At 39.4% G+C, this 27,816-nt stretch overlaps 1 protein-coding gene, 1 long non-coding RNA gene and 1 pseudogene across 3 annotated transcripts; 2 read left to right on the top strand and 1 right to left on the bottom strand.

Annotated features, from left to right (window-relative positions):
- On the bottom strand, window positions 1–27,700 carry LOC147341104 (uncharacterized). Its single transcript, XR_015158237.1, has 3 exons — window positions 27,570–27,700; window positions 5,351–5,424; window positions 1–135 (listed from the first exon to the last, which is right to left on the bottom strand). It is a non-coding gene; the product is annotated as an uncharacterized LOC147341104 (long non-coding RNA).
- On the top strand, window positions 13,787–22,861 carry LOC147341105 (endogenous retrovirus group PABLB member 1 Env polyprotein-like; annotated as a pseudogene). Its single transcript, XR_015158236.1, has 2 exons — window positions 13,787–14,823; window positions 20,751–22,861. The product of XR_015158236.1 is annotated as an endogenous retrovirus group PABLB member 1 Env polyprotein-like (transcript).
- LOC147341106 (uncharacterized) lies at window positions 17,972–22,861 on the top strand. Its single transcript, XM_086385920.1, has 2 exons — window positions 17,972–20,728; window positions 20,877–22,861. The coding sequence occupies exon 1, from the start codon at window positions 19,046–19,048 to the stop codon at window positions 20,273–20,275; it is 1,230 nt and encodes a 409-aa protein (XP_086242046.1). The 5' UTR covers window positions 17,972–19,045; the 3' UTR covers window positions 20,276–20,728; window positions 20,877–22,861.
- Window positions 27,701–27,816: the final 116 nt, after the last annotated feature.

Here is a 27,816-nt window from a genome sequence, read left to right as displayed (position 1 = left end):
ACTTGGAATTTATACACCCAGAAACTTCTTTCATTTCTTGGACAAAGATCATTTTGGAAGTAAAGATGCGTAATAGAAAGATAAGGCTTCCAGAGACACCACACAGGAAATACAGGCCCATTTTCTCAGGGATGCCTGTGAGGAAAACAATAAACAATAAACCCATACTCTATAATGGTGTCAAAATGAGAAATACTAAAACAAACAAAGAATAAATGCCAAATGACAAACCAGTTCTTTAGTGTCTTGGTGACTTTTATATCCCTGAATGCTGTGGATTGAATTGTGTACCCTCTCCCAACAACAACAACCTCACTCAACCTCAATATGATGGTATTTGGAGATAAGGCCTTTGGAAAAGAAGTTTACAAAAGGTCATGATGGTGGGGCCTTCATGATGGGGTTATTGCCCTTATAAGGAGAGACAGCATAAGGGTATCTCTTTCCTCCTCCCTCCCTTTCTTGTCTCTGTCTCTGTCTCTCTCTCTCCCGTTTATGGACATACAGTGAAAAAGCAGATGTCTACAATATAGGAAGAGAGTTTCCACCAGAAACCTCCTATGCTGGCACCTTAATCTGAATCTTCTTGTCCCCAGATCTGTGAGAAAATAAATTTTTGTTGTTTAAGCCAACTTGTCTATGTTGTTTTGTTTTGGAAGCCTGAGCAGACTAAGACATTGAATGAGAATTGGACTGGAATTTTGTGTTCGTTTAATCATTATAAATGTGAAGCCCAAGCATGTTTTAGTGGGTTTTTTTCTAACGTCTCAAGCAAAAGATAGTAGTTGTATATGCATTTTCCATTGTCAAACTTGAAAATACAGAGAATAAAATGTTACACTTCCTATTCCTACCTTCAAACTATGGGCTTATTTCACACCAGTTCTGTATTAAATGCAACATACTGCACCAGAGAAACACATCCAGTGAAAAAAATTCCCTTGAAAACTCTGTATTGGTTGAGATGACAAGCTAGTTATCATCATATAACAATCTCTATCTCCTTGTATTTAATGTTATGACATTTACTCTTTTAAAATAACAATGTTGCTTTAACTATCGCTATTTCTCCCCTTACTATCAATTCAGAAAGAAGAATTTATCTTTTTTATGACCTTTACCTATCACTAGTTGTCTTTTTGGGTGTTTAAAAATTATTTATTATGACAGGGGAAACTGCTAATGAGAGTTTACTTGGAAAAAAGCAGTTGACATTATGTACAATATTATCTCTTTTTCTTTTGTTTTTTTAAATGACTTTATTTTTTAGAGCAATGTTATGGGCACAATATTATGATTTTTTCATGAAATGACCAGATAGCCTCTCTTTCCCTCTGAGAGTTGGATTAAATTTTTTCTTTGTATGTTTTTATTATAAAGGTGAGATATATTATGAAAAAACCTTAGAAAATACAGAAAATGGAAAAAACCACCAACAATACCATCACTTAGGAATGCTATTAACTGTTTGATTTAGATCTTTCAAATATTTTTCTAAATTTCTTTTAATGGCATTATAGTCTATAGGACCTAAACTTGTTAAAACTCTAAGTAGATACTATCAAACTCCCTTTCAATGGTATACCAATAATACACACCACTGGCATTTTAACCAACATGGAGTATTGCACTTTCTATGTTACCACTTTAACAAGACACGTTATCACAATGTTTAATTATGTATGACTCTGATTTCCAGTAATGTTAAACATTTTGACAATTTTATTAGACATTTATGTTTCTCCTTTCTGTCAATTTTTTTATTACTATCTTTTGCTTAATCGAAAGAAGTAAGTGATTTTGTTATAGATTTCAAAGAGCTCTTATACATTGTTATTATTAGCTCTTTGTCAGGATTATTACAAACAGTTTTTGTAATTTGCCTCAACATTAATTGTAGCAATTTTTGATGTCCATAGGCTTAATTTTATTAATTTACTCAAATCTAGAACTCTTTTCCTTGTGGCTCCTGTTTTTGAATCATAATAATAATAATTAGAGATTTATTTCCCACCACAATATATTTCACTTCCATTGTGAATAGCCAAATGGATAAGTTCTTTTTCCTTTTGAAAATTTCTATTGCTCTTATGCCTCTAAAGGAAAAATTTTAGATTATCAACATCCATATTTTCCTTTATATTTTTATTATTTTTAACAGACTGAAGACTTTTAAAGTTTTTTAGAACAAGTTTTTAGTTTACAGAGTAATTGTCAGAAAGCAGAGACTTCCCATGTACCTCCCCTCACTACTCCCTCCACCCCATTCACACACAATTTCTCCTATTATTAACATTTTGCATTTGTGTAATTTGTGCAATGCATTTGGTACAATTGATGAATCAATGCTGATATATTATTATTAACTAAAGTCCATAGTTTATATTAGGATTCAGTCTTTCTGTTGTACAGTTCTGTGGATTTTGATACATGTAGATAGCTCAGTTGGTAAAGAGTCCACCTGCAATGCAGGAGACCCCAGTTCGATTCCTGGGTTGGGAAGATCCCCTGGAGAAGGGATAGGCTACCCACTCCAGTATTCTTGGGCTTCTCTTGTGGCTCAGCTGGTAAAGAATCCGCCTGCAATGTGGGAGACTGGGGTTCGATCCCTGGGTTGGGAAGATTCCCTAGAGAAGGGAAAGGCTACCCACTCCAGTACTCTGGCCTGGAGAATTCCATGGACTGTATAGTTCATGGGGTCACAAAGAGTCAGACAACTGAGCGACTTTCACTTCACTTCACATAATGTTCTATGTTCACCATTATATATATAATAGTTTCACTTCTCTAAAACTGCCCTGTGCCCCACCTATTCATCTTTATCTCCACTCTCAAAAAAGAACAGAATCCATCTGACAGAAACTCCCTCATCTTCCTAAATCTGAATTAATCTATACCTACACCTATTTTATTATTCCTCTCTCAACTTGCTTTCTTTAGAGAACCTGTCCCTCTATTTCAACTGGTCTATCTTTAATTTCACTGATTCTTTCTTCTATCAGCTCAAATATAATTTTGAGCTCTCTAGTAAACTTTTCATTTTAGTTATATTTTTCAACTCCAGAATTTATATCAAGCTTAATTTTTATAGCTTCTTTTTATTGAAATTCTCTATTTGGTGAGACAGATGAATGGGTAAAGAAGATGTGACACACATATACGGTGGAATATTACTCAGCCATAGAAAGGAACGAAACTGGGTCATTTGTAGTGATGTGGATGAACCTAAAGTCTGTCATACAGAGTGAAGTAAGTCAGAAAGAGAAAAACAAATATTGTATATTAACTCATATACATGGACTCTAGAGAAATGGTACCAATAAACTTACTTGCAGGGCAGGAGTAGAGATGCACATGTAGAGAACAGACTTGTGGACATGGGGAGGGGAGAAGGAGAGGGTGGGACAAATTGAGAGAGTAGCATTGACATATATTTAAGACAATATGTAAAATAGCTAGTGAGAAGCTGCTATATGACACAGGGAACCCAGCCTGGTCCTCTGTGATGACCTAGAGGGACGGGATGGAGGTGGAGTAGGAGGGAGATCCAAGAGGGAGAAGATTTATATAGTTGATTATACATATAGTTGATTCATGTTGTTGTACTGCAAAAATTAACACAGCATTGTAAAGCAATTATGTTCCAATTAAGAGAATAAAGATGAAAAAATGCCAGTCCCAAAAGTAGAAATCAATAGGATGGTTAAAGATACAACAGGAAAATGCAAACCATAAAATGTTGGTATAACTCTATTAGCATCAAGCACAATAGATATTAAGGTAATAAAACTTACTGAAGATTTAAATGGTCACAACATTCAAATGAAAAGGTCAATATGCCAGGATGATATAACATCGTAGGCAAGTGATAACATAGCTTCAACATCCATAATCAAAAATTTACAGGAGTAAAGAAGGAATGTGAAAAATCAGCACTATATTACCTCCTTTAAGAACTAATGGAGAAAGCAAGGTGGCTCAGATGATAAAGAATCCACCTACAATGCAGGAGACCCGGGTTAGATCCATGGGTCTGGAAGATCTCCTGGAAAAGAGAATGTCAACCCATTCTAGTATTCTGGCCTGGAGAATCCCATGGACAGAGGGGCCTGTTGTGCTACAGTCCATGCAGTCGCAAAGAGCCAGGCATGACTGCAGGACTAACATTTCACTTTTTTTTTTTCCAGTAAAAACAGTCATAAATGCAATGAAGATATGAAATATTGGTTTAACACAATTAATAATATTGATCTAATAGTCACAAACAGAAAACTTCACCCATTACTATAGAAAGGAAAATAGTCACCCTTGTGCCACAAACCTCAAGAAATGAGGCTAAATGTATGTTTGTGAGAGTAATGTGTATAAGATGGAGCAGTCATACTTCTTTTCCTAATGACCATATAGAAAGTATGTCAACCCTATGGGAAATAGGTCTCAAGAGAGTGGCAACCTATTCTTTCTCACCAGTTTGTTGGCCTGCTTTGGCATATTGGCAAGGCAGTGTCACCTAGGACCATCTATAAGAGACCTGCTCAAAAAGTTATCCATCTACACATACTTTCACCAAAAAGAGCTACAGTACTTAGCATAATTTGAAAACTGCATTGGACTGATAATATATCTACATTCTTAACTATTTTTGCATCAACAGATCTCTGGTGAATCCAATGTAAGTTACTAATGAGCACAAGATTTCTTTGGGGAGAGGTGATAAAATGTTCTAAAATGTGACCATGGTAATGGTTACACAACTCTCTGCATATACTAAAAAGCATTCATTGTATGCCTAATAGGATGAATTTTATGATATATAAACTATACCTTCAAAAGTCTGCAAAAAAAAAGAAATAAAACTTGTTGAAGGAAGTTTGCCATTTGAGAATGAGTCAAAGATTAACGGAGTTTGGACTAATCACCTTAGACTCTGATATTATATATTAACTCTATAATTTAACTCTTTAATTTAAATATATATAGTTATGGTACAAAATCTGACTCTGTGAGACTGTATGTATGGAAGATGCTCTCCACCATTAGATGTTCTAAGCAAGCTTTCCAATAGACTTAGACAATAAAGCACCATTTCAAATACTAAATTCCATTTTTATGAGACTTTATCTTTCCACCTAAAACTGCCTAGTCTTAGTTTAGATTAAATTCCCATGATTGTGTGAGAATGAAAGAGATATTTTATAGGAAGGCAGTATGTAGATCAGATTAGACCCAAGTTTTTAAGAGGGGAAAGGATGAAGAAAGGAATATTTAGTATTAAATAAGACTATTTAGCTATTCTGTTTCTAATCATTCACCTGTAGGCATACTATGCAGAGTGTCTTCTGATACTTACCATATATATATAATCAGACAGGGTAAATGGGTCCAGTGAGCTATGGTCAATTTTTTGCAGCAGCTTTACAGGCACTGAAATGCAAAACATCAAAGAGTTGAAAATTGGCATGGGAATTCCAATTACTGTTCATACAACTGGGATGGTTAAAAAGTTGATATTTGGCATACTTTCATTTAAAGTAATATATTGTGAGAGACTAAATTAAAGTAGTGTTAATCTAAGTTTTAAAGTGACAGCCTTATCATACCTATTTATTTCCATGGAATAAATCCTGAGTATTGAATCAAGTAATGGTCTAGGCATTGTCACAGAACAGAGGAAGGAATAAATGAACTAAGGAGATTTCAAAGCACAGAAGCAAGGAGTGTACACTAAAGTACTAAGGATGCTTGAAATGGAATGTAGTGAAGACTTTGAATTAAAGCAATTTCAAAATAAGGATTTACCAAACACCAAAGAAGATGAAGCCATTGTTTTAATGTATGGAATGGCTCCTTCCTCTCAGTTTAGAAAAATGTTGGCATATTTTAAATCAAAAATAAAAAGATATCTGTAATCTCACATCCCCCTAGAACTATCTCTGAGTTTTCATCTCACTGTTCGTCATAACATTATAGACACAGCTGATTAATTCTTCCTTTCCATCAGTCTTCTCCCTTTTTGCTTTCACACCACATTCTTCTCATCTTCTTCATACTTCACCTCTTCTTAGTTCCCTTTGAATTAATCCTGGAATGTGGAATCAAGTGGGCCTTAGGAAGTATCACTACAAACAAAGCTAGTGGAGGTGATGGAATTCCAGTTGAGCTATTTCAATTCCTAAAAGATGATGCTGTTAAAGTGCTGCACTCAAAATGCCAGCAAATTTAGAAAATTCAGTAGTGGCCACAGGACTGGAAAAGTCAGTTTTCATTCCAATCCCAAAGAAGAGCAATGGCAAAGAATGTTCAAACTACCACACAGTTGCACTCATTTCTCATGCTAGCAAAGTAATATTCAAAATTCTCCAAGCCAGACTTCAACAGTATGTCAACCGTGAACTTCCAGATGTTCAAGCTGGATTTAGAAAAGGTAGAGGAACCAGAGATCAAATTGCCAATATCCATTGGATCATCAAAAAAGCAAGAGAATTCCAGAAAAACAGCTACTCTGCTTTATTGATTATGCCAAAGCCTTTGTGTGGATCACAGCAAACTCTGGAAAATTCTTCAAGACATGGAAATAATAGGCCACCTTATCTGCCTCCTAAGAAATTTGTATGCAGGTCAAGAAGCAACAGTTAGAACCAGACATGGAACATCAGACTGGTTCCAAATTGGGAAAGGAGTACATCAAGGCTGTATATTGTCACCTTGCTTACTTAAACTTATATGCAGAGTACATCATGAGAAATACCAGACTCGATGAAGCACAATCTGGAACAAAGATTGCCGGGAGAAATTTTAATAACCTCAGATATTCAGATGACACCACCCTTATGACATAAAGCAAAGAACTAAAGAGCCTCTTGATGAAAGTGAAAGAGGAGAGTTTAAAAGCTGGCTTAAAACTCAACATTCAGAAAACTAAGATCATGGCATCTAGTCCCATCACTTCATGGCAAATAGATGGGAAAACAGTGGAAACAGTGACACATGTTATTTTGGGGGGCTCCAAAATCACTGCAGATGGTGACTGCAGCCATGAAATTCAAAGACGCTTGCTCCTTGGAAGAAAAGCTATGACCAACCTAGACAGCATATAAAAAAGCAGAGGCATTACTTTGCTGACAAAGGTCTGTCTAATCAGTGCTATGGTTTTTCTAGTAGTCATGTATGGATATGAGAGTTGGACCATAAAGAAGGCTGAGCACCAAAGAATCGATGTTTTTGAAATGTGGTGTTGGAGAAGACCCTTGAGAGTCCCTTGGACTGCAAGGAGATCCATCCAGTCAGTCCTAAAGGAAATCAGTCCTGAACATTCACTGGAAGGTCTGATGCCGAAGCTGAAACTCCAGTACTTTGGCCACCTGATGCGAAGAACTGACTCATTGGAAAAGGCCCTGATGCTGGGAAAGATTGAAGGCAGGAGGAGAAGGAGAGGACAGAGGATGAGATGACTTGATGGCATCACTGACTCGATGGACATGAGTTTGAGCAAACTCCGGGAGTTGGTGATGGACAGGGAGGCCTGGAGTGTTGCAGTCCATGGGGTCGCAAAGAGTCAGACATGACTGAGCAACTGAACTGAACTGAACTGAGTCCCCTTTGAAATTTTCTTCTTCTCTGCAAGTCTCTTAAGTGCTAACATTCCTTTGGACTTTGTTCTAACCCCTCTTCAAACTATACACAGCAGTTATCCTGCTATGTCAACTTTCTGTTTGGAGATTTCTCCATTCTACAAATATTAGTAGGATAAGTATCATTAACCTTTTAGGAAGAATATAATCATATTTTAAATATAAATGACAACTATGCTGTTTTGGCTACTCAAAGCCTTAGCCCCTTTCTGCAATGGGTTAATATGACTGCAGTATTAACCCACATTATAGGTTTTTGTAGGAAGAAAACTTTACCTCCTATCACAGGGGATGAAAATTCAAGTGCTGACTTTCCCAATCTCCCTTACAACTAGGGATTTGGAACATGATCTAAGCTCGCCCAGTCAGATGTGTCTGTGACACCTGGACTTGGAAGCTAATGACTTAAAAACTTTTCTCTCTTTAGTGGCAGCAGCTGTTTAATGGAAGAAGCATTTTTCTTAACAGAAAGTTCCAAAGTACAGTTTGGGGCATTTTTCTTAGATATATAGCTAAGCCAGGTTATACATCCCTCTCAGCAACTTCTATGAGATATCCACTGCCCTTTTAATAAACTACTTTTATGCTAAAACAGCTTAGGTTGACCTCTACTGCAGGTATCTAACCATCCCAGCTGATACAGCTCCTAATACCTTCAGTACTGGCCCCATACTCAAATCAACACACACACACATATATATGTGTGTATATATATATGCTAACTTATCATTTTCTCCTGAATATCTCACAGGCATGGAATCAAAGTCACTTAATACCTGTATAATCTTGAACGTGTTACTTTTCCTTTCTGAATCTCTGTTTTCTTTTCTATAGAATGGGAATAAAAGCAAGGGAGAAAGAGAAAGTTACATCAAACTAAACACAGAGTTCCAAAGTAGCAGGGAGAGACAAGAAGACCTTCTTCAATGAACGGTGCATAAAAGTAGAGGAAAACAACAGAAGGGGAAAGACTAGAGATCCCTTTAGGAAAATTGGAAGTATCAAGGGAACATTTTGCCCAAAGATGGCCACAATAAAGGACAGAAATGGTAGAGACCTAGTAGATGCAGAAGGGATCAAGAGGAGATGGAAAGAATACATGGAAGAACTGTACAAAAGAGATTTTAATGAACTGGATAACTGTGATGGTGTGGTCAGTCACCCAGAACCAGACATTCTGGAGTGTGAAGTCAAGTGGGCCTTTGGAAGCACTGTTGTCAGTAAAGCTATTTGATGCGATAGAATTTCAGTAGAGCTATTCAAAACCCTAAAGGATGATGCTGTCAATGTGTTGCACTCAATATATCAGCAAATCTGGAAGACCCAGCAGTGGCCACAGAACTGAAAAAGTCAAGCTTCATCCCAATTCCCAAGAAGGGTAGTACCAAAGAATATGTTAACCATCAGACAACTGCACTCATCTCCCCTGCTAGTAAAGTGAAAGTGAAAGTTGCTCAGTCATGTCTGACTCTTTGCCACCCCATGGACTATACAGTCCATGAAATTCTCCAGGCCAGAATACTGGAGTGGGTAGCCTATCCCTTCTCCTGACCCAGGAATCGAACCAAGGTCTCCTGCAATGCAGGCGGATTCTTTACCAATTGAGCTATCAGGGAAGCCCCCCATGCTAGTAAGGTCATGCTTAAAATCTTGCATGCTAGGCTTCAGCATTATGGGAACCAAGAATTTTCAGATGTCCAAGCTGGGTTTAGAAAAGGCAGAGGAACAAGAGATGAAATTGCCAACATTCATTGGATCATAGAGAGCTAGGGAATTCCAGAAAAACATCTACCTCTGTTTCATCGACTATGCTAAAGCCTTTGACTGTGTGGATCATAACTTACTGTGGAAAGCTCTTAAAGAGATGGGAACACCAGACCATCTTACCTGTCTACTGAGAAACCTGTATGAGTCAAGAAGCAACATTTAGAGTGAAAGAACCAGCTTAAAACTAAATATTACAAAAACTAAGATCATGGCATCAGGCCCCATTACTTCATGGCAAATAGAAAGGGAAAAGGTGGGCTTCCCAGGTGGCACTAGTGGTAAAGAATCTACCTGCCAATGAAGAAAACTGAAGAGATGCTGGTTCAATCCTCTTGGTTTGGAAAGATCTCCTGGAGAAGGAAATGGCAACCCACTCAAGTATTCTCACCTGGGAAATCCCATGGACAGAGGAACCTTGCAGGCTACAGTCCATAGGATCACAAGAGTCAGACACGACTGAGCATCTGAGCACACCATGGCATCTGGCCCCCTTACTTCATGACATATAGAAAGGGAGAAAGGTGGAAGTAACAACAAATTTCCTCTTCTTGGGCTCTAAAATCACTGCAAATGGTGACTGCAACCCTGAAATCAGAAGACGTTTGCTTCTTGGCAAGAAAGCTATGACAAACCTAGACAGCGTGTTGAAAAGCAGATACATTACTCTGCTGACAAAGGTCTGTAAAGTCAAGGCTATGGTCTTCCCAGTGGTCACATAAGGGTTGCGAGAGCTGGACCATAAAGAAGGCAAAGTGCCAAAGAATTGATGCCTTTGAACTGTGGTGCTGGAGAAGACTCCGTAGAGTCCCTTGCACAGCAAGGAGATCAAACTAGTCAATCCTAAATGAAATCAACCCTGAATATTCTTGGGAAGTACTGATGCTGAAGCTGATGCTCCAGTATTTCGGTCATCTGATGCGAATAGACGACTCATCTGTTGAGGACAGAAGGAAAAAAGGATGTCCTAGGATGAGATGGCTGGATGGCATCACCAATGCAATGGACATGAACTTGGGCAAACTTCGGGAGATGGTGAGGGACAGGGAGGCCTGTTGTACTGCAGTCCATGGGGGTCGCAAAGAGTCAGACATGACTGGGCAACTGAACAATAACAACAACGCCTCACAGGATTATTGTAATGACCAAATGAGAAACATGGATATAAAAAAAATTGAAAACTGAAAAGTGCTATAAAGATTTTAGCTATTATTGTAATTGTAGGATGAGAGTTATAATATTGTAGCTTTCCACAGTAATTTATTAATTGGTAGGGACACCCTCTTTTTATTACTACATATACAGGAAACTTGCAGCTGTTTCTTCACTCCTGGGAAACAAGGTTCACCAAAAGTAGCTGTATCTGCAAACAATGTACAGTTTTCTCTCTTTTGACACTGTCTCAAGACTCCTTGTAGAGCGTCAGGAGCTAAGCACTCTGTTGGTTATGATTCAAACAAACAAATGATTTGAGTTGGGGAAGAAAAAAAGAAGTAGAATGCATAGAAGAACCAGAATAGGTATTTCTGCAATGCAGGCTTGAGAGTTTTTTAAAATATGCAAAATACTTTAAGATCTCAAGGAAATAGAACTAAAAGGGTGGTCTTGCAGTCAAAATAGTCTATTCAGGATGCCTTCACTGGGGTGAATGAACCTGAATACTGTTATCCTCTTTGTCATTTTATTTGAGATACAAATAATCACGGAAGGAACACCTATTACCTTGGCCTGACTTGGCTAGCATGCCCACTCCTTGGCTAGTGAAGAGCATTGTCCCTTTAGACTATAGTCAATGTTAATAATTTCCTAACAGGAAATTCAGGATGTTAGTAGGATGGGAAAATAGATCTTAGGTAACCACTACAAATGCACACTATTCTTGGATGGAAAGAGCAATCTTGATTTTTTTTTTTCTATCACATCATACTGGCAGGCTTTAACAGCACACCAGGTCCAGAATTGTCTTTAACTTAGAAAGAAGCTGACGTCTTGTCTTATCTTCCCTAGAAAACCATACCGTAAGATCTCCCAAGTTCTTGGCAGATATCAAATACTGCCGAATATTGGGTCTTCTTTCCTTTGAAATGCATGAAGGAGATTTGTCATTTTTGTACTTGGAAAAAAAATGCAATACAACTTTTGTTTGCCAAGAGTTATAAAGATTTAAAATTTTCTCCAAGTTCCTAACAGCTCAAATTCTTTTTACTGCTCTAAATATGTAGTTTACAATGTATTATTTTAGATTTTCAGTATCTATGAGTAGTTGGCAATTAAAGATATTAGTACAGCTTAGTGACTTTGAAAAATACAAATTTACAAATACTAAATTTCTTCTGTCTTTTATGGAAGAAGTAATTGAAGTGTAGATGAGGGAGCCAAGTTAGAGGTATCTTGTACTCTATCACTGGGCTCCCCTGGTGGCTTAGACGGTAAAGAATCCACCTGCAATGCAGGAGACTTGGGTTTGATCCTTGGGTTGGGAAGATCTCCTGGAGGGGGGCATGGCAACCCACTCCAGTATTCTTGCCTGGAGAATCCCCATGGACAGAGTAGCCTGGCAGGCTCTAGTCCATGGGATCGCAGAGAGTAGGACACGACTGAATGACTAAGCACAAGCATGCACTATCACTAGAGCAGAATTTCTCAACCTTGGAAGTATTTACTTTAAAGGTTGGATAGTTCTCAGTTGCAGGGGGCTGTCCTGTACATTGTATAATGTTTAACAGCATCCTTGACCTCTACCCACTAGACGTCAGGAACAACTGACCCCAGTTGTGATAACCAAACATGTTTCTAGACACAGTGTCTTTGTGGAAGAGGTTAAAATCACTGCTGATTGACAATCACTGGACAGAGGTTAAGCTAAATAATCCTGTGCATAATAATGTTTAATAAGAAAAAGGTTTATGATGATTTTCCCTGAACTATGCCAAGGTTTATGAGAATCAACAAAGGTTATTCAAAGCTTTTTTGATCTGAAGCATTCAAGAGGCATGTCTTCTACAGAACCATGAATATACCAGAAAGCAACACAATGCAGCAATAATCACAGAGCAACAGCACTGAAACTGAGATCAGTTTAGGCCAAAGACAGAAATTATGGCAGTGGAAATTGCACACAGACCCTATTTATTTGTACTAAAGTTACAGCTTACTTCAGCAATAATGTGATACAGTGTTGCATTATTAACTGAGAATATGTCAATGTAAGAGAGTTTTCCAATCAAATTCTTAAGGATGTTAATTTTTGTGGCATATACTCCCGGATAAACTGGAGTAGGCAGAGGCTACTGAGTTTGCACATTTTAAAGCTAAGCATTGTTTAGTTTTACACCTACGCTGTCTCTGGAAAACATATAAGGCATAGCCTTCAAAAGAAACATTTCTGTGGCTCTGCACTAGCTAATCATGATTATACTCTTGTTCATAAAATAGTTGCAACCAGTTGAGAATGTTCATATTATATACTCAGTGCTAGTATTTTAATACCATGGTGATCTGGAATATATTAATCAATTATTTAAAGTTCAGAGAATTTGGAAATTTCTACTGTAGATTTGTGTGTCTTCTATTTCCAACATACCTATGACAGGTCCGTTTTTATTCATTACATTACATTCTTGTTTTCCTTCCATGAATTTGCCATAACTTGCAGAGAAAATTGTCAAGACAAATTTATTTCTGCATCGAAGCCTCAGTGTACCATTCTCACACACTGTCTTTATTCAGTAGTTCACTAGGAAACAAAGCTGATACTTTAGATTCCCTTTCAAACTCAACATTATATTCCAATATGTATATTTTTAAACTGTTTTAAAGCACTGATAGTTTAAACCTCCTTAAAATGAGGAAAAATATATAATAAAGTCATCTGAACTTGTAGAAATCAGCTGTCAGAAGAACTGCAATCCAAATTTTGGATTCCATGAAAATTTTTTAAATGAGAGGAGGGTTAAAGTGGAAGTAGCTCTTACTTTTGGGTAAATTTCAAATCTTGAGTTATAGAATAGAAATAGGCCTCTATCACCAAGAAGTATTTTGTGTTTCTGGGTTAATACAGCTTAAGATATTATACAGTGTTTTAAAATTGCTAAGCATGAAAACAAAGACACAACACTTAGAAATGAGCCCACAAACTATATAGGTCCCATCCTTTTTGGTAAATTGCCTCTTGATTTTAAACACCACTGTAAAACTTGCCTGATCTACATTTATAAGATACTATACGATACTTGTGGAGAAGGCCCTGGCACCCCACTCCAGTACTCTTGCCTGGAAATTCCCATGGATGGAGGAGCCTGGTAGGCTGCAGTCCATGGGGTCTCTAAGAGTTGGATACGATTGAACGACTTCACTTTCACTTTTCACTTTCATGCATTGGAGAAGGAAATGGCAACCCACTCCAGTGTTCTTGCCTGGAGAATCCCAGGGACGGTGGAGCCTGGTGGGCTGCCGTCTATGGGGTCACACAGAGTCGGACACGACTGAAGCCACTTAGCAGCAGCAGCATATGATACTTGTATATCCCAGGACATGGATCTTGTCAAAACATTTGACTATTCACCGATATCTGACACCAGCGTTTGTCCTTGCACTCATCCTGGAGTTTCTTGTGAAGAAGGAAAAGAGAGAAATTACTGAATAGAAGTTCACATAAATGTGTTATCATTTCCACTAATGAATTTTACAGAATTTTACAAAATTTTAAAAAGTTTAATTCTTTAACTTACCAATAAAATGTTTATTTTACCCCTGACACATAGATGTTCTATTTATTGAACTTTGAGAAGAGAATATATATACAGTGATGGATTAGACATAAAAAGTAAGGCCTTGAATTACAGTTCTGTTACTTACTTGCTATTGAGAGAGTCAGTTCCTAGGCAGGTTGATAGGGAGTCTAGGGGTCCCCAAGGAGAGAGGGGTCTGGAATTCTCAAGGAGGAAGAAAGGACAAACTTTTTTTTCTTTCTCTACATTCCTTAGGATTATATAAAAATAATGTATCCTGCCTAAGGACAGTCTTTGGATTCAACCTTCTGTTATCTTAAAATGTTAATTATGGGAGTAGACCTGGTCTTTACAAGGATGTATCTTGCCTGAGGACGGTGTTATCTTAAAATGTAAATTATGAGAGTAGGTCTGATGAGGTCTTTACAACCTCCAGACATTCTTTGGATTATATAACCTCATTGTTAACACTAGCAAGCAGGTACTCTTTCTGCCCCCTTCTGATGCCTATGTCAGAAGCTTTTTCTATCTCCTTTATACTTTAATAAAACTTTATCACACAAGCTCTGAGCGATCAAGCCTCATCTCTGGCCCCGGATTGAATTCTTCTCCTCTGGGGGCCAAGAATCCCGGTGTATTCGCGTGATTCAACAACAACCTTTCATCCTGGGGGCTCCTCCGGGATCCTTCAGGACAAGGTAAGGATTCTTGAAGCTTTAGTTCTTTGTTCTCTTAGCGAACACGTTTTCTGCTGTGCTTTACTAACTCTACCGTGTGCTTGTGTGAATGAATGACATGCCCTGCGTGAAGCAAGTAATGAGCCCTGCTCTGCGGTTCCACGGTGATCTCATAGGGCTTATGGCAGAAACCTGTCGGGGCATTATACTGACCTGCCAATGCCAAGAGGCACCCAATGTCTGCTTCAGGAACCGACCAGAAATGGGCAAAGCATGTGGACCGAACTCTGCTTTCTCGGTCAAACTTTTCGGTCTCTTTGACCATTTCATAACTCCTTGGGAATTAGAAGTACTAACCTAATCTATTGGATCATAGACTTTCAAGGGACTTGTGATCTATACTGTTATTGTACTGTGGCTTAGGTCCCAAACTTGGATTGGTATTCAAGAAAGCGCCTAGCCTCGCTAGGAATCGAAAGTTAGGAAGCTAGATGGAGCTCTAGCTCCAAGAACATCTCTGAGGTTAAAGGTTACTCAGATTGGGACTGCAATGGGTTTTTTTCTTTGGTAACACCGGCTCTTAGTAGATCAGAGGAGGCTGTTATACTGGTGTGGTGATGCGTGGAAAGAACATCTCAGTTTTATGTTCGTGTCGGTCTTATTGTAGTCAAGAAATACTCAGGGTCTTGCACAGGCACTCAGGTGACGAATGTTTCCCACAGCGGTCTTAGCTTGGGAGGCATTCCGGAAGGTTACTCTGATTCACCCTGGGTGACATCAGAGGCAAGCAAGGTTAAAGGTGAAGAGCTGGACGTCAAGTAGGGATGCTATCAAGTCTACCCCTGGAACATCCCCACCCCATCTCGGTGGTAGAACCGGGAGGGACACAGACTGTGCCTGTGTCGGTAAGGGACAGACTAAGTCTGACCAGGAAGGAAAAGCTTTTGGTGTAATGTCTGTCTACACCCCCATCTAGAGCACGGAGGGACGCCTCCGGTAGAAAAAATGGCGCTGGTCGCTTTTTTTCTCTCTTACAGATGGGAGCTAACAATTCCAGCCTCACTCCTTTGAACTGTATCCTGAAAAACTGGGATAGATTTGATCCCCAGGGCTTAAAGAAGACACACCTGGTCTTCCTATGTGATACTGCATGGCCACGGTATCCATTGGAGGACGGCGAACGGTGGCCAGTTGGAGGGTCTCTTAAGTATAATACTGTTCTACAATTAGACCGGTTCTGTAAGGAACAAGGGATATGGGTAGAAGTAGCATATGTGTTGCCCTTTTTCTCTCTGCAAAACATGCCAGACTTATGTCCTAAGGGTATAGATTTGGGCGTGAAACCTTCAGCTCCCTCCTGTCCTCTTACTTTGCCCCCATACCGGGGACTCCAAACTGGGATTCAAACTGCCCACATGGAGGTCCAAACAACTCCTGTCTCAGGATGACTTCAGACTACTCTGGTTTCAGTAGAAACTCAGACCATCGAAATAAGAGATGAAATGGAGGACAGGAGACAAAGAGAAGAGGAAAAACAGGTTTCTCCAATCTATCCCTGGGATCATATGCACAGAGCAGTCAAAGAGACTGAGGAACAGCCACACAAGCTGTTGCCTCTTTATGAAACACCCACCAGGAGAAATAATCAGTCTGTGAGAGTTAATCAGCCTTTCTCTTATCAAGAAATACAAAGAATCAAGGAGGATCTGGGAGACTATTTAGAGGACCCAGAAAAATATATTAGAGCTTTTAAAGGTGTTACTCTGCTTTATGACCTCACTTGGAAGGATGTGATGTGTATCTTGGGACAAACGCTGACTCCCGAGTCAAAGACTCAGAGTTTTGGGAAAAGCGGTTGCTTATGGAGATGAATGGCTTGGTAATGGATCAGTAGGGAAGAGGGAGAACGAGATAGCGGCCCTCCCCACTGGGAATCAGGCGGTCCCAACTATAGAACCAGACTGGGACTACAACACAGCTAAAGGAAGATGGGATCAGAGTCATTTTGTTAGATGTATTCTTGAAGGACTTAGGCAGGCGCGTTCTAAGCCTTTAAACTATGGCAAATTGGCAGACATAGAACAGGAGGAGAAGGAAGCTCCTGGTAAATTCCTAGACAGAGAGAAGGCCTTCGCAGATTCACTGAGATTGATCCCAAAAGTGAAGAGGGGAAAGTGATCTTAAAGGATAGATTTCTCACTCAGTTGGCTCCAGATATCCGCCATAAGCTATTAAAACAGGCATATGGACTGAATCAGTCTTTAGATACTCTGTTACAACTGGCTCAGACAGTATTATGGTAGGGAATATGAGGAAAAGAAAGAAAGGCAAAAAAAGACAAAGGAAAAGGCGGAAGCCTTCACCATGGCTATGAAAAACGTTCTTAAACAGCCTGAGAAAAATGCCCAGAGGGACCCAGGTGAAAAGGAATGGGCTTGCTATTACTGTGGAAAGGAGGGGCACCTCAAGCGGGATTGCCCTCAGGCATCTAAGCTGCCACCCCCCCCCCCCCCCCGGCTCCATGTCTGGTCTGCAAAGGACCACACTGGAAGAGAGACTGCCCCCAGAGGCGTAGGTCTCCTGGGTCAGACTCTCAAGACAATCAGGACTGAAGGTGCCCAGGGGTCTCCACACAGGCTCCCATCCTAATTACACCTGAGGAACCCTGGGTATTAATAACTGTGGGGGGCCAATCGGTCGATTTCCTTTTAGATACTGGGGCAACTTATTCTGTGCTTACTGAAGCCCCTGGCCCACTTTCTTCCCGATCCGTTTCCGTAATGGGACTGTCTGGACGAGCCAAAAGGTATTATTTCAGTTATTCTTTATCTTGCAACTGGGATTCTGTGCTGTTTTCACACGAGTTTCTGATCGTGCCAGAATCTCCCTCACCCCTTTTGGGAAGGGATATACTGAGCAAGGTCCATGCCTCTGTTTTCATGAATATGGAGCCCTTCCTTTCTCTCCCTTTAGTTGAACAAAATGTAAATCCTAGAGTATGGGCTGATGGAAAATCTGTGGGTCAAACACGAAATGCTACTCCTGTAGTTGTTAAGCTCAAAGACCCACACGTATTTCCACATAAGAAGCAGTATCCACTGAAACCTGAAGTTAAGGAAGGGTTAAAACCCATCATCGAAAATTTAAAGGAGCAGGGACTATTCCCTGTAACAGTCCTTGCAACACTCCTATTTTGGGTATAAAGAAATCGAATGGTAAATGGAAACTAGTTCAAGATTTACAAATAATAAATGAGGCTGTAGTTCCTTTACACCCCGTGGTGCCTAATCCTTATACTCTATTGTCTGAAATTCCTGAACAGGCCAAATATTTCTCAGTAATTGATTTAAAGGATGCCTTCTATTCAGTGCTTTTGGCGGAAGAAAGTCAATTTCTATTTGCCTTTGAAGACCCTACACAGCCAGCTTCTCAGTTAACCTGGACAGTTTTGCCCCAGGGATTTCGTGACAGTCCTCACTTATTTGGACAAAGTTTGTCACGGGATCTACAAAACTTTAATAGCTCTGAAGCAGTGGTGTTACAATATGTAGATGATATTTTGCTCTGTGCTGAGACAGAGGAAGCTTGTTCGCCAGCCTCAGAAGATTTCTTAAACTTTCTGGCAGACTGTGGTTACCAGGCATCAAGAGAAAAGGCTCAGCTTTGTCAACAATCGGTTAGATATCTGGGCCTAATCATATCAGAAGGGACTAGGGCCATAGGTCCTGAGAGAATTAAACCTATACTAAATCACCCCCTACTTATGACTTTAAGACAATTGAGAGGATTTTGGGGAATCACGGGTTACTGTTGAATTTGGATTCCGGGTTGGGAACTTGCCGGGCCTTTATATAAACTTATAGCTGAAACTCAGCAGGCCCAAACCGACAAACTGGTTTGGTCTCCAGAAACTCAAAAGGCTTTTAAGGTTCTTCAGACTGCCCTCCTGCAAGCTTCAGCTCTGAGCTTGCCCACAAGGTCAGAATTTAATTTGTTTGTCACTGAAAGAAAAGGTGTGGCATTGGGAGTTTTGACACAACCCCGAGGGCCTCACCAGCAACCTATTGCTTATCTAAACAGAGAATTAGATGTAGTTTCACATGGGTGGCCCCACTGCCTAAGAGTAATTGGGGCAGCGGCTTTATTAGCACCTGAAGCTTTAAAAATAATTAATGGATGAAACCTTAGTGTACTGACTTCTCATGATGTGAGTGGAATCTTAAATTCTAAGGTTAATATTTGGATGACAGACAGTAGGCTTCTTAAGAATCAGTCATTGTTGTTAGAAGGACCAGTAATTAAGCTTAAAGTTTGTGGAAATTTAAATCCTGCCACTTTCCTTCCTGAGAAGGAAAATGAAACACCTGATCACGATTGTTCTCAGTTCCTAACTTTAAACTATGCAGCTTGGGAGGATCTAAAGGATACCCCATTAGACAATCCTGACATGGAAATATTTACAGATGGCAGTTCTTTCGTTCAGGATGGAAAGCGTAAAGCAGGTTACACCATGGTCACTGCTGAACAGGTTTTGGAAGCAAAATCTCTCCCCCAGGAAACCAGTGCTCAGTTAGTGGAGCTTGTGGCCCTGACCCGAGCTCTAGAGTTAAGCAAAGGGCAGCGGGTAAATATCTACACAGATTCTAAGTGTGCTTATTTGACTTTACATGCTCATGTTGCAATATGGAAAGAAACACAGTTTAAAACAGCAACAGGAGAACCTATTAAGCATTTCAGAGAGATCGAGAGACTTTTAACTGCTATATATTGTCCTAAAGAAGTAGCTGTTATGCACTGCAAAGGACACAGCAGGGATGGGAGTAAAATAGCCGAAGGTAATCATCTGGCTGACTGTCAAGCCAAAAAAGCGGCACTTTACAAAACCCCTTCACCACAGACGCCTTTGATCTGGGCAGGTCCTGTGGAACCGGAAAAACCCCAATATACTGAGGAAGAATTAGAAAGATATGAGAAACGAGGAGCAAAGATTACTGATAAAGGATGGTTACAGTCTGAGGATGGACGATTAATAATTCCTGAAAATGCTCAGTGGAAAATTCTTAAGGGTTTACATCAGAGTTTTCATTTGGGTGCTGAGAGTACTTACCAAATGCTTTCTCGTTTGTTTGAAGGTAAAAATGTAATGAAAACTTTAAAGAATATTATCAAAAGGTGTGAGATTTGTCAAAAAAATAACCCAAAGACTGAAAAGCTAGCAAAATCTGGATTACAACGAAGTGGGAAGTATCCTGGAGAGGATTGGGAAATTGATTTTACTCATATGCCAAAAACTAACGGATATTCTTGCTTACAAGTTTGGGTAGATACCTTTACTGGGTGGATTGAGGTTTTTCCCTGTCATAGTGAACAGGCTAAGGCGGTTATAAAGATTTTAATCCATAAATTATCCCCAGGTTTGGGCTGCCACGGAGCCTTCAGGGTGACAATGGCTCCGCCTTTAAAGCTGCTGTAACTCAGGGGGTGTCTAAAGCTCTAGGAATAGAATATCACTTACACTGTTCCTGGAGACCCCAATCCTCCGGAAAAGTTGAAAAAGCTAATGACATTATCAAAAGACATCTGTGCAAATTAACTCAAGAGACACAGGACAGTTAAAGTCCTACCCATAGCTTTAATGAGGGCTCGAACTACCCCCCAAAAGGAGGGACTGCCCCCCTTTGAATGTATTTATGGAAGGCCTTTCTTACGCACAGACATTGTTATAGACCCTGAAGCCTTGGAATTAACTAATTATGTAACTCAGCTCTCAGCTTTTCAACAGGCATTAACAGAACTCCGGGAGACGACTCCTGACCCAGTCTCCGAGACAAGCAAGCCTCTATTTGAGCCAGGAACCGAGGTCCTCATAAAAACACTGGGATCTGGGGGCCCATCCCTCGAGCCTCTCTGGGAAGGTCCTTACCAGGTTATTCTTTCTTCTCCCACAGCTGTCAAAGTGCCAGGAATTGATTCGTGGGTACATCATACTCGAGTTAAGAGGCGGCACCCTGACCAAAATTAAGTGACTTCGTTTTATGTCTTTACTTTCTATGCTCTGACTTTGTACCTTTTAGATGGACCTGATAACCTATGTGAGCTTACTTCTGCTGACTCCAAATATCCTGAGTCTGCCGTTGGATCCTCAAGACAATGTCTTCCTGTCCTGGGCTCACTCCTATGCTGCATTCCACAATCGGTCTAACTGCTGGGCCTGAGGAGCGCTCCCCTCTTCGTCAGTGGCTTCCCGTGGTGGACATCCCCACTTCAAGGAAAAGACTTTCTCCAAGTCTGTGAATACCTTCAACAACAATCACATGCAATGCCTCTTCTTCATCTGATGACATCTACCAACCCTAAAATGGACTGGTGCAACACTTCGTACTCTAACTATGGACATAATGTGACTTTTAATTTTGATTATACATTGTCTCGGTTCAATGACTATTTTGCTACATATAAGGTAAATAGGTCTAGATCTAATGGTTTTTTACCTGACGTTTATCAAATATGGGATGAGGTTACATGGCTAACTCCTGAAAAAGGACGTTTAATATCTACTGCCTCTATATGCTGGGAACAAACAGAGCCGTCCCCAAAAGTTAGCCAACAACGTAATTACAATGATTGGAAACAATTGGGATTTTTGTCTCAGGAAACATGCAATGTAATCATTCCCATGTTTTCCAATCCCAGTTCAGGTTCTCCCTTTGTCTGGCCAGGGACTGATTGGGACTGGATATCTCAGTCGCGCTGGCTTGCTCCAAACGGGACTTATTGGATATGTGGCTCTTACCTATGGGCATGGTTTCCCCCTGGTTGGATAGGGAGATGCACCCTGGGTCTAGCCTTTACTCACGGCTTTATATTTTCAGAGCTTCCAGAAAAGCCTGCTAATTTACCCCACCTTAAAACTCAGTGGGCAAGGTCTGTATTTTATTGGTATGATTATTTGGCTGCAGCGTTTGTTCCCTCTTTGGGAACTACAGATGTTATGTTACGAGTGGATGCTTTGACTAATTTTACTCAACAGGCATTACAAGATTCTCAAAAGGCTATTTCAGCTCTTAATGCTGAACAAGCACAAATTAGAAAGGTGGTTTTACAAAACAGATTGGCTCTAGATATTCTGACAGCTGCACAAGGAGGAACTTGTGCCATTATTCATACCCAATGCTGTACATATATACCTGATATGAGCACGAATGTTACTCATTTTACTAACCACATAAACAAGATGATTAGGGCCATGGATACTCCTGAAGCCTCAATTGCCTCACTTTGGGAGACGTTAACTAGTTCCCCATGGTGGACAACTATCTTAATTACAATAATTCTGCTTGTTTTGTTCTTGCTGTTTGCTCCCTGCATCTGTAATTGTATAACTGGGTTTGTTTCTAGCCGCATGAAAGCTTTTAAGTTACAAATGGTTGCTCAAACTCCTGCTACTGCTGTAGCTTCCTCCAGCTACTATTTGGGGCCCCTGGATCAGATATCCTCAATATGAGGATTAGGAGAATATGTTGCCTCACCAATTTAGGGACAACGCCCCTTGTCAGCTCGGAAGTGGTTATGGAACAAGAACGACGCCCCTTTTCCCTAGGCAACATAATTCTCCTAAAAGAAAAGGGGGGAATGAAAGAGTCAGTTCCTAGGCAGGTTGATAGGGAGTCTAGGGGTCCCCAAGGAGAGAGGGGTCTGGAATTCTCAAGGAGGAAGAAAGGACAAACTTTTTCTTTCTCTACATTCCTTAGGATTATATAACAATAATGTATCCTGCCTAAGGACAGTCTTTGGATTCAACCTTCTGTTATCTTAAAATGTTAATTATGGGAGTAGACCTGGTATTTACAAGGATGCATCTTGCCTGAGGACAGTGTTATCTTAAAATGTAAATTATGGGAGTAGGTCTGATGAGGTCTTTACAACCTCCAGACATTCTTTGGATTATATAACCTCATTGTTAACACTAGCAAGTGGGTACTCTTTCTGCCCCCTTCTGATGCCTATGTCAGAAGCTTTTTCTATCTCCTTTATACTTTAATAAAACTTTATCACACAAGCTCTGAGCGATCAAGCCTCGTCTCTGGCCCCGGATTGAATTCTTCTCCTCCAGGGGCTAAGAATCCCGGTGTATTCGCGTGATTCAACAACAACCTTTCACTATGTGACTACCAGCAAATTGCCTCTGCAAAATTATATTTGCCTGTATGTTAAATGGAGATACTAATTCCTGGCACAAGTTAAGCAAAGAGCTATTTTCAAATCTAATTTCTACATAAATGAAAGCTTTTAATATATGACAAATTGAATACTCTCTGATTCTGGAAATAGAAAAAGCAGGTAGCCAAACAATTAATGTGGTTAGTTACAATGGGAAGGAGAGAAGAAGCTCTTAAAAGTGAAGGGGGTGGGGAGAGAGAGCCTGGTATCATGAGAGCCAAAGGAACTGCGTGTTTAAAGAAAGGTAGAATGATAGACTGTCAGATGACATCAATAAGTCACATTAGATAAAGACATAAAAGGGTCCACTGGTGAAGATCAGTGGTGATCTCAGTGGAGCTAGTGGTGGCAGGAATAAGACTGAGTTGCTACCAAGAAAATAAAGATGGAAAGTGTATTCTTTTAAGATTAATGATGGGTCAATCAGGAAGCTGCCCGTACATTAATCTCTTGTTGCTGTTGTTTTTAGTTGCTAAGTCATGTCCAACTCTTTATGAGCCCACAGACTGTAGCCTGCCAGGCTCCTCTGTCCATGGAATTCTCCAGGCAAGAATACTGGAGTGAGTTGCCATTTCCTCCTCCAGGGGATCTTCCCCAACCCAGAGATTGAACCCAAGTCTCTTGCATTGGCAGGCAGATTCTTTACCCTAAGCCATCTGGGAAGCCAATATCAGTCTCTAGGGAAAACTAGAATGTTCTCAATTGATTCCAGGTATATTTTAGTTTGTATTAGATCATGAGCTCCTATGAAGCTTCTCAAATGATGGAGCCCTTAATCCAGCACGCATCTAGGTCACCAATGACCTCTATTACTGAATAGCTGTATAACATTGGGAGAATCACTTTGCTTATCTGATTCTCAGTTTCCTCATCTATAAAATGATATTTAAAAGTAGTACCTACTTCACGAGGTTATGTGTACTAAAGGAAAGAATTCACATATTGTGCCAAGCAATATGCCTGGCACATAGTAAGTACTCAAGGAATGTTGGGTGTTATTATAAGAAGGGAAGGGAAATGGCCAAGTTAAGAATATGTAACTGAAATCAAAGCTCTTCTAATCTAAATGGTGTAGTCAAGCTATGCATGATTAATTTCTTTTCCATTTTACTCATATTTCCATGGTAATTACATATTGAATCTATTCTTTCCTCAAATAAAATTAGATATGTTTGCTTTTGAATACAGAGTTACCTGGACCCTTGCTTTCTGAGAAGTTGGGTCTTATCTGTCTAGCTGTGACTGACACACAGGTGGCATTTTCACTGGTCTTACCAATTAGAGTTGGACAAAAGTTTTCATCAGGGACTTTATGACCATAAAAAGCAGAAAGGATGCTGATAGATGTCTTTTGTGGGCAAGTGAGTCGCAATTTCTCTCCTTCACATGCATGTGCTGTATGGTTCTTCAAGACTTTCTTAAGATAGCCTGAAAGAATGTTAGAGACAAACAATGGAGCAAACACTGTATTATTCCCAAAGGATTTTGTGTAGGGTGTGGCTAGCCCTCCACATAGTTACTGCATATCTTTAACAGAATCCCAGCAATTGGTCATCTAGCATCTGCTTAGGCACTTTTAGGAATAGAAGATTTGAAATATGGCTGTTGGATAGTTGTATTAAAATTTCTTCTCATGTTAACTGAAACCCTGACCACCATGCTGTAACTTCTATTTAATGATCGTACTTCTATCACATGGAGTTATATAGAATTGGTCTGAGGACTCTTTCCCATGATGCTTCATTAGATGTTTAAGGACAGTGACTTTCTTAGACTTTCTTGAATCACAAACCAAATTTCCTCAACTTTTCTTCCTTCTAAATGGTCTTCAAATTTCTCACCATATTTGGAAATCTCATATGAATCCCATCTAGTTTGTCAATAAACTTCTTAAGGTTCTGGAAAAAATATGTGATGAGTCTGAATAAATAAAGCACAATGTAGTTTCTGGCAGCTACTGTTTTTTTCTATTTTGAAACCCAGGATATTATTCCATGATCTCATGTCTTATGAAACTGTATCAGACACTTTTAATAAAATACACAATATTTATTTCTCCTTTATTTACTAACAGAAGCCCTATTATTTTGTGTGTGAGTGGCAGTAATTTCCCCAGTCTCAAGTAAGATATTTACATTTCTTTGAATCATCTTCAACTTCCTTTATCATTGTTTTATACTTCTCAGTGTAAAGGTCATCATGTCCTTGGTTATATTTATTCCTAAGTATTTTATTGATATTTTATGTGATTTTTAAAATAGTTTTTTTTTTTTTTTGCTTTTTATTTCTGATATTTCATTACTTAGTGTAAAGAAATGCAAGAGATTTCTGTACATTAATCTTGTATCCTGCTACCTTGGTAAATTCATTTATTAGTTCTAACAGCTTTTAAATGGAGACTTTAGGGTTCTTTATATAGAATATCATGTCGTCTGCAAAGAGTGACAGTTTTACTTCCTCCTTTCCAATTTGGATACCTTTAATATTTTTTCTTGTCTGATTGCTATGGCTAGGCCTTCCAATACTATGTTGAATAGCAGTAGTGAGAGTGGACATCCTTATCTTCTTCCTGAATTTAGCAGGAAAGGCTTTCAACTTTTCACTATTGGGTATTATTTGGGTTTGTCATAAATGGCTTTTGTTATGTTGAGATATTTTCCCTCTATACCCAGCTTGAAGAGACTTTTTATCATGAATGGATGTTGAATTTTGTCAAATGCTTTTCTGTGTCTATTGAGATTATCATGTGATTTGTTTTTACTCTTCCTTTGTTAATGTGGATTATATTGACTGATTTGCTAATACTGAACCATCCTTGGGTTTCTGAAGTTCAATTTGATCATGGTGTATGATCCTCTGTGTGTGTGTGTGTGTGTGTGTGTGTGTGTGTGTGTGTGTGTATTCCTTTCTCTTGCAATTACTTAATATCTCTGTGTCTGAAGTTACTCTTCTACCAAAAGGGAATAATAATAGTATGAGTTTGGTTCTGGACACTAGTGGCTTTGAGTTATGACCATATTTTCTAGAGTTGGAATGAGAACTTTATTATACTTTCAACAACAACAAAAATACAGTCCACAAAAATGAAACAAAAAAGGTATCAGCATCAAACTGGCATCAAACTGTTGACTCACCTAAATAACAGTAATGATGTTTCCAGTATTAAATCATGAGCCAGCATCTTATTTCAGGATAAACCGAAGAGCAATTAACTACTTAGGATCTCACAAGCTCTAGTAATGCTGTGGATAATATAAATCATCATATTGTTTAAAAGTGTAGATTTGGCTTTTACACTTACTTGTTCTCAGGGTCAACCATAGTTTCCCTGTCTATATAGTAAGGAAAGAATATATTTTCCTGACACCTAGGCCAGGGCTGATGTTCATCAGTGTCACTGTATCTAATGTCCCCAAGAGTCCTCTAGAGGGAAGCAGAGGGAAGGACTGTCAAAAGCTGTGGCTACGTAAACAAAATGGGAAGAAATATTTGTGGTGAATTTTGTTAATATAGGTATGGGTGCATGCTCAGTAACTCAATCATGTCTGACTCTTTTGTGACCCTATGGACTGTAGCCCGCCAAGCTTCTCTGTCCATGGGAGTCTCCAGGCAAGAATATTGGAGTGGGTTGCCATTTCCTCCTCCAGGGGATCTTCCCAACCCAGGGAATAAACCCGTGTATCTGATGTCTCCTGCACTGGCAGGTGGATTCTTTAGGACTGCATCACCTAGGAAGCCCTTAATATAGGTGCAAAACCCTCCACATCTATTACAATCTGTCCTCCACTCACAAGACAGCTAGTCTAAATCATTATTTTAATAGTATAGAGTATCTACTTTGCTCTGCTGGCAAAGACTCCATTTTTTTGTTCTCCAGAAAAGTATTTATTCTTGAACCCATTTCTTTCTCTGAAATACTTTTTTCTATAACCTGGCCTCTGGGGATATTTGCAGTATCAACAGGAAGAGATCTACCTCTGAAACATTCACAAAAGCCAAACAATACTTTGACCTCTGAAGAAAAGAGGTAGTCGGTATCCCTTTCAGAAGACTTCATAGGCCATTTATTCTTGACTTCCTTTTCTTGCTTTAGCAGTTCCCTGACAATATACAGTTTCCTGCTGTGTATAAACACAAGGCTCTCATGTACACAGAACAGCAAGAAATGCTTGAATAAAGTTGTTTTTTCTCTTTTTCAAGTGCCTCTCTTGTGTATATAATGAGGAAACTCTCAACTTCTATTCTCTTCTCACCTCAACTTTCTTATTCTCCCTTACATTTCCTTCCAAATTCAGCTTCATTCTGTGTGCTCTAAGAAGCCTTTGACTCAGTGCAGCCACCTTCCTCTTTACTGGTGCTGATCAGATGGTATGAGGAAGTATCAACTCACAGATATTTTCTATACTCATTCTACAACAGTAATAATATCTAAATAACTAAATGCAACAACTAATAATAATAAATAAATAAACATGTGTGGGGTAGGGAGGGAGCATGTCCTAGTATCAAAAGGAAAGAAAAGAGAAGGTCAGAAATTATCAACTCACCTGGAAATTCTGGGACTGCTTCCAGCACAACTGCCAAACAGAGACAACTCAGCACTGATCCAAAATGCAAGCCTTTGAAGCTCAGAAATTGTCCCAGAATAGCCATTTGGGGTCATGCTTCCTCACTTGCCTGCATCCAGCTCAGAATAGCACTGGAATCCAGAGTCACTAGCCTCAAACTTCTAAAAGACCCTCATTGTCCATAAACAAAGAGTCCACTCTTTGTCTCTTGTGTGTGTGTGTGTGT

The sequence above is a fragment of the Bos grunniens genome, chromosome X, assembly GCF_055505025.1.
Source record: "Bos grunniens cultivar Pamir isolate PY7600 chromosome X, Bosgru_T2T1.0, whole genome shotgun sequence".
NCBI classification, from domain to species: Eukaryota; Metazoa; Chordata; class Mammalia; order Artiodactyla; family Bovidae; genus Bos; species Bos grunniens.
This window is presented reverse-complemented; position numbering and strand designations above follow the sequence as displayed.

What these genes read in the sequence shown, in the direction of transcription:
- LOC147341106 (XM_086385920.1), top strand. Translation starts at nt 19,046, where the DNA reads ATGACAGACAGTAGGCTTCTTAAGAATCAGTCATTGTTGTTAGAAGGA.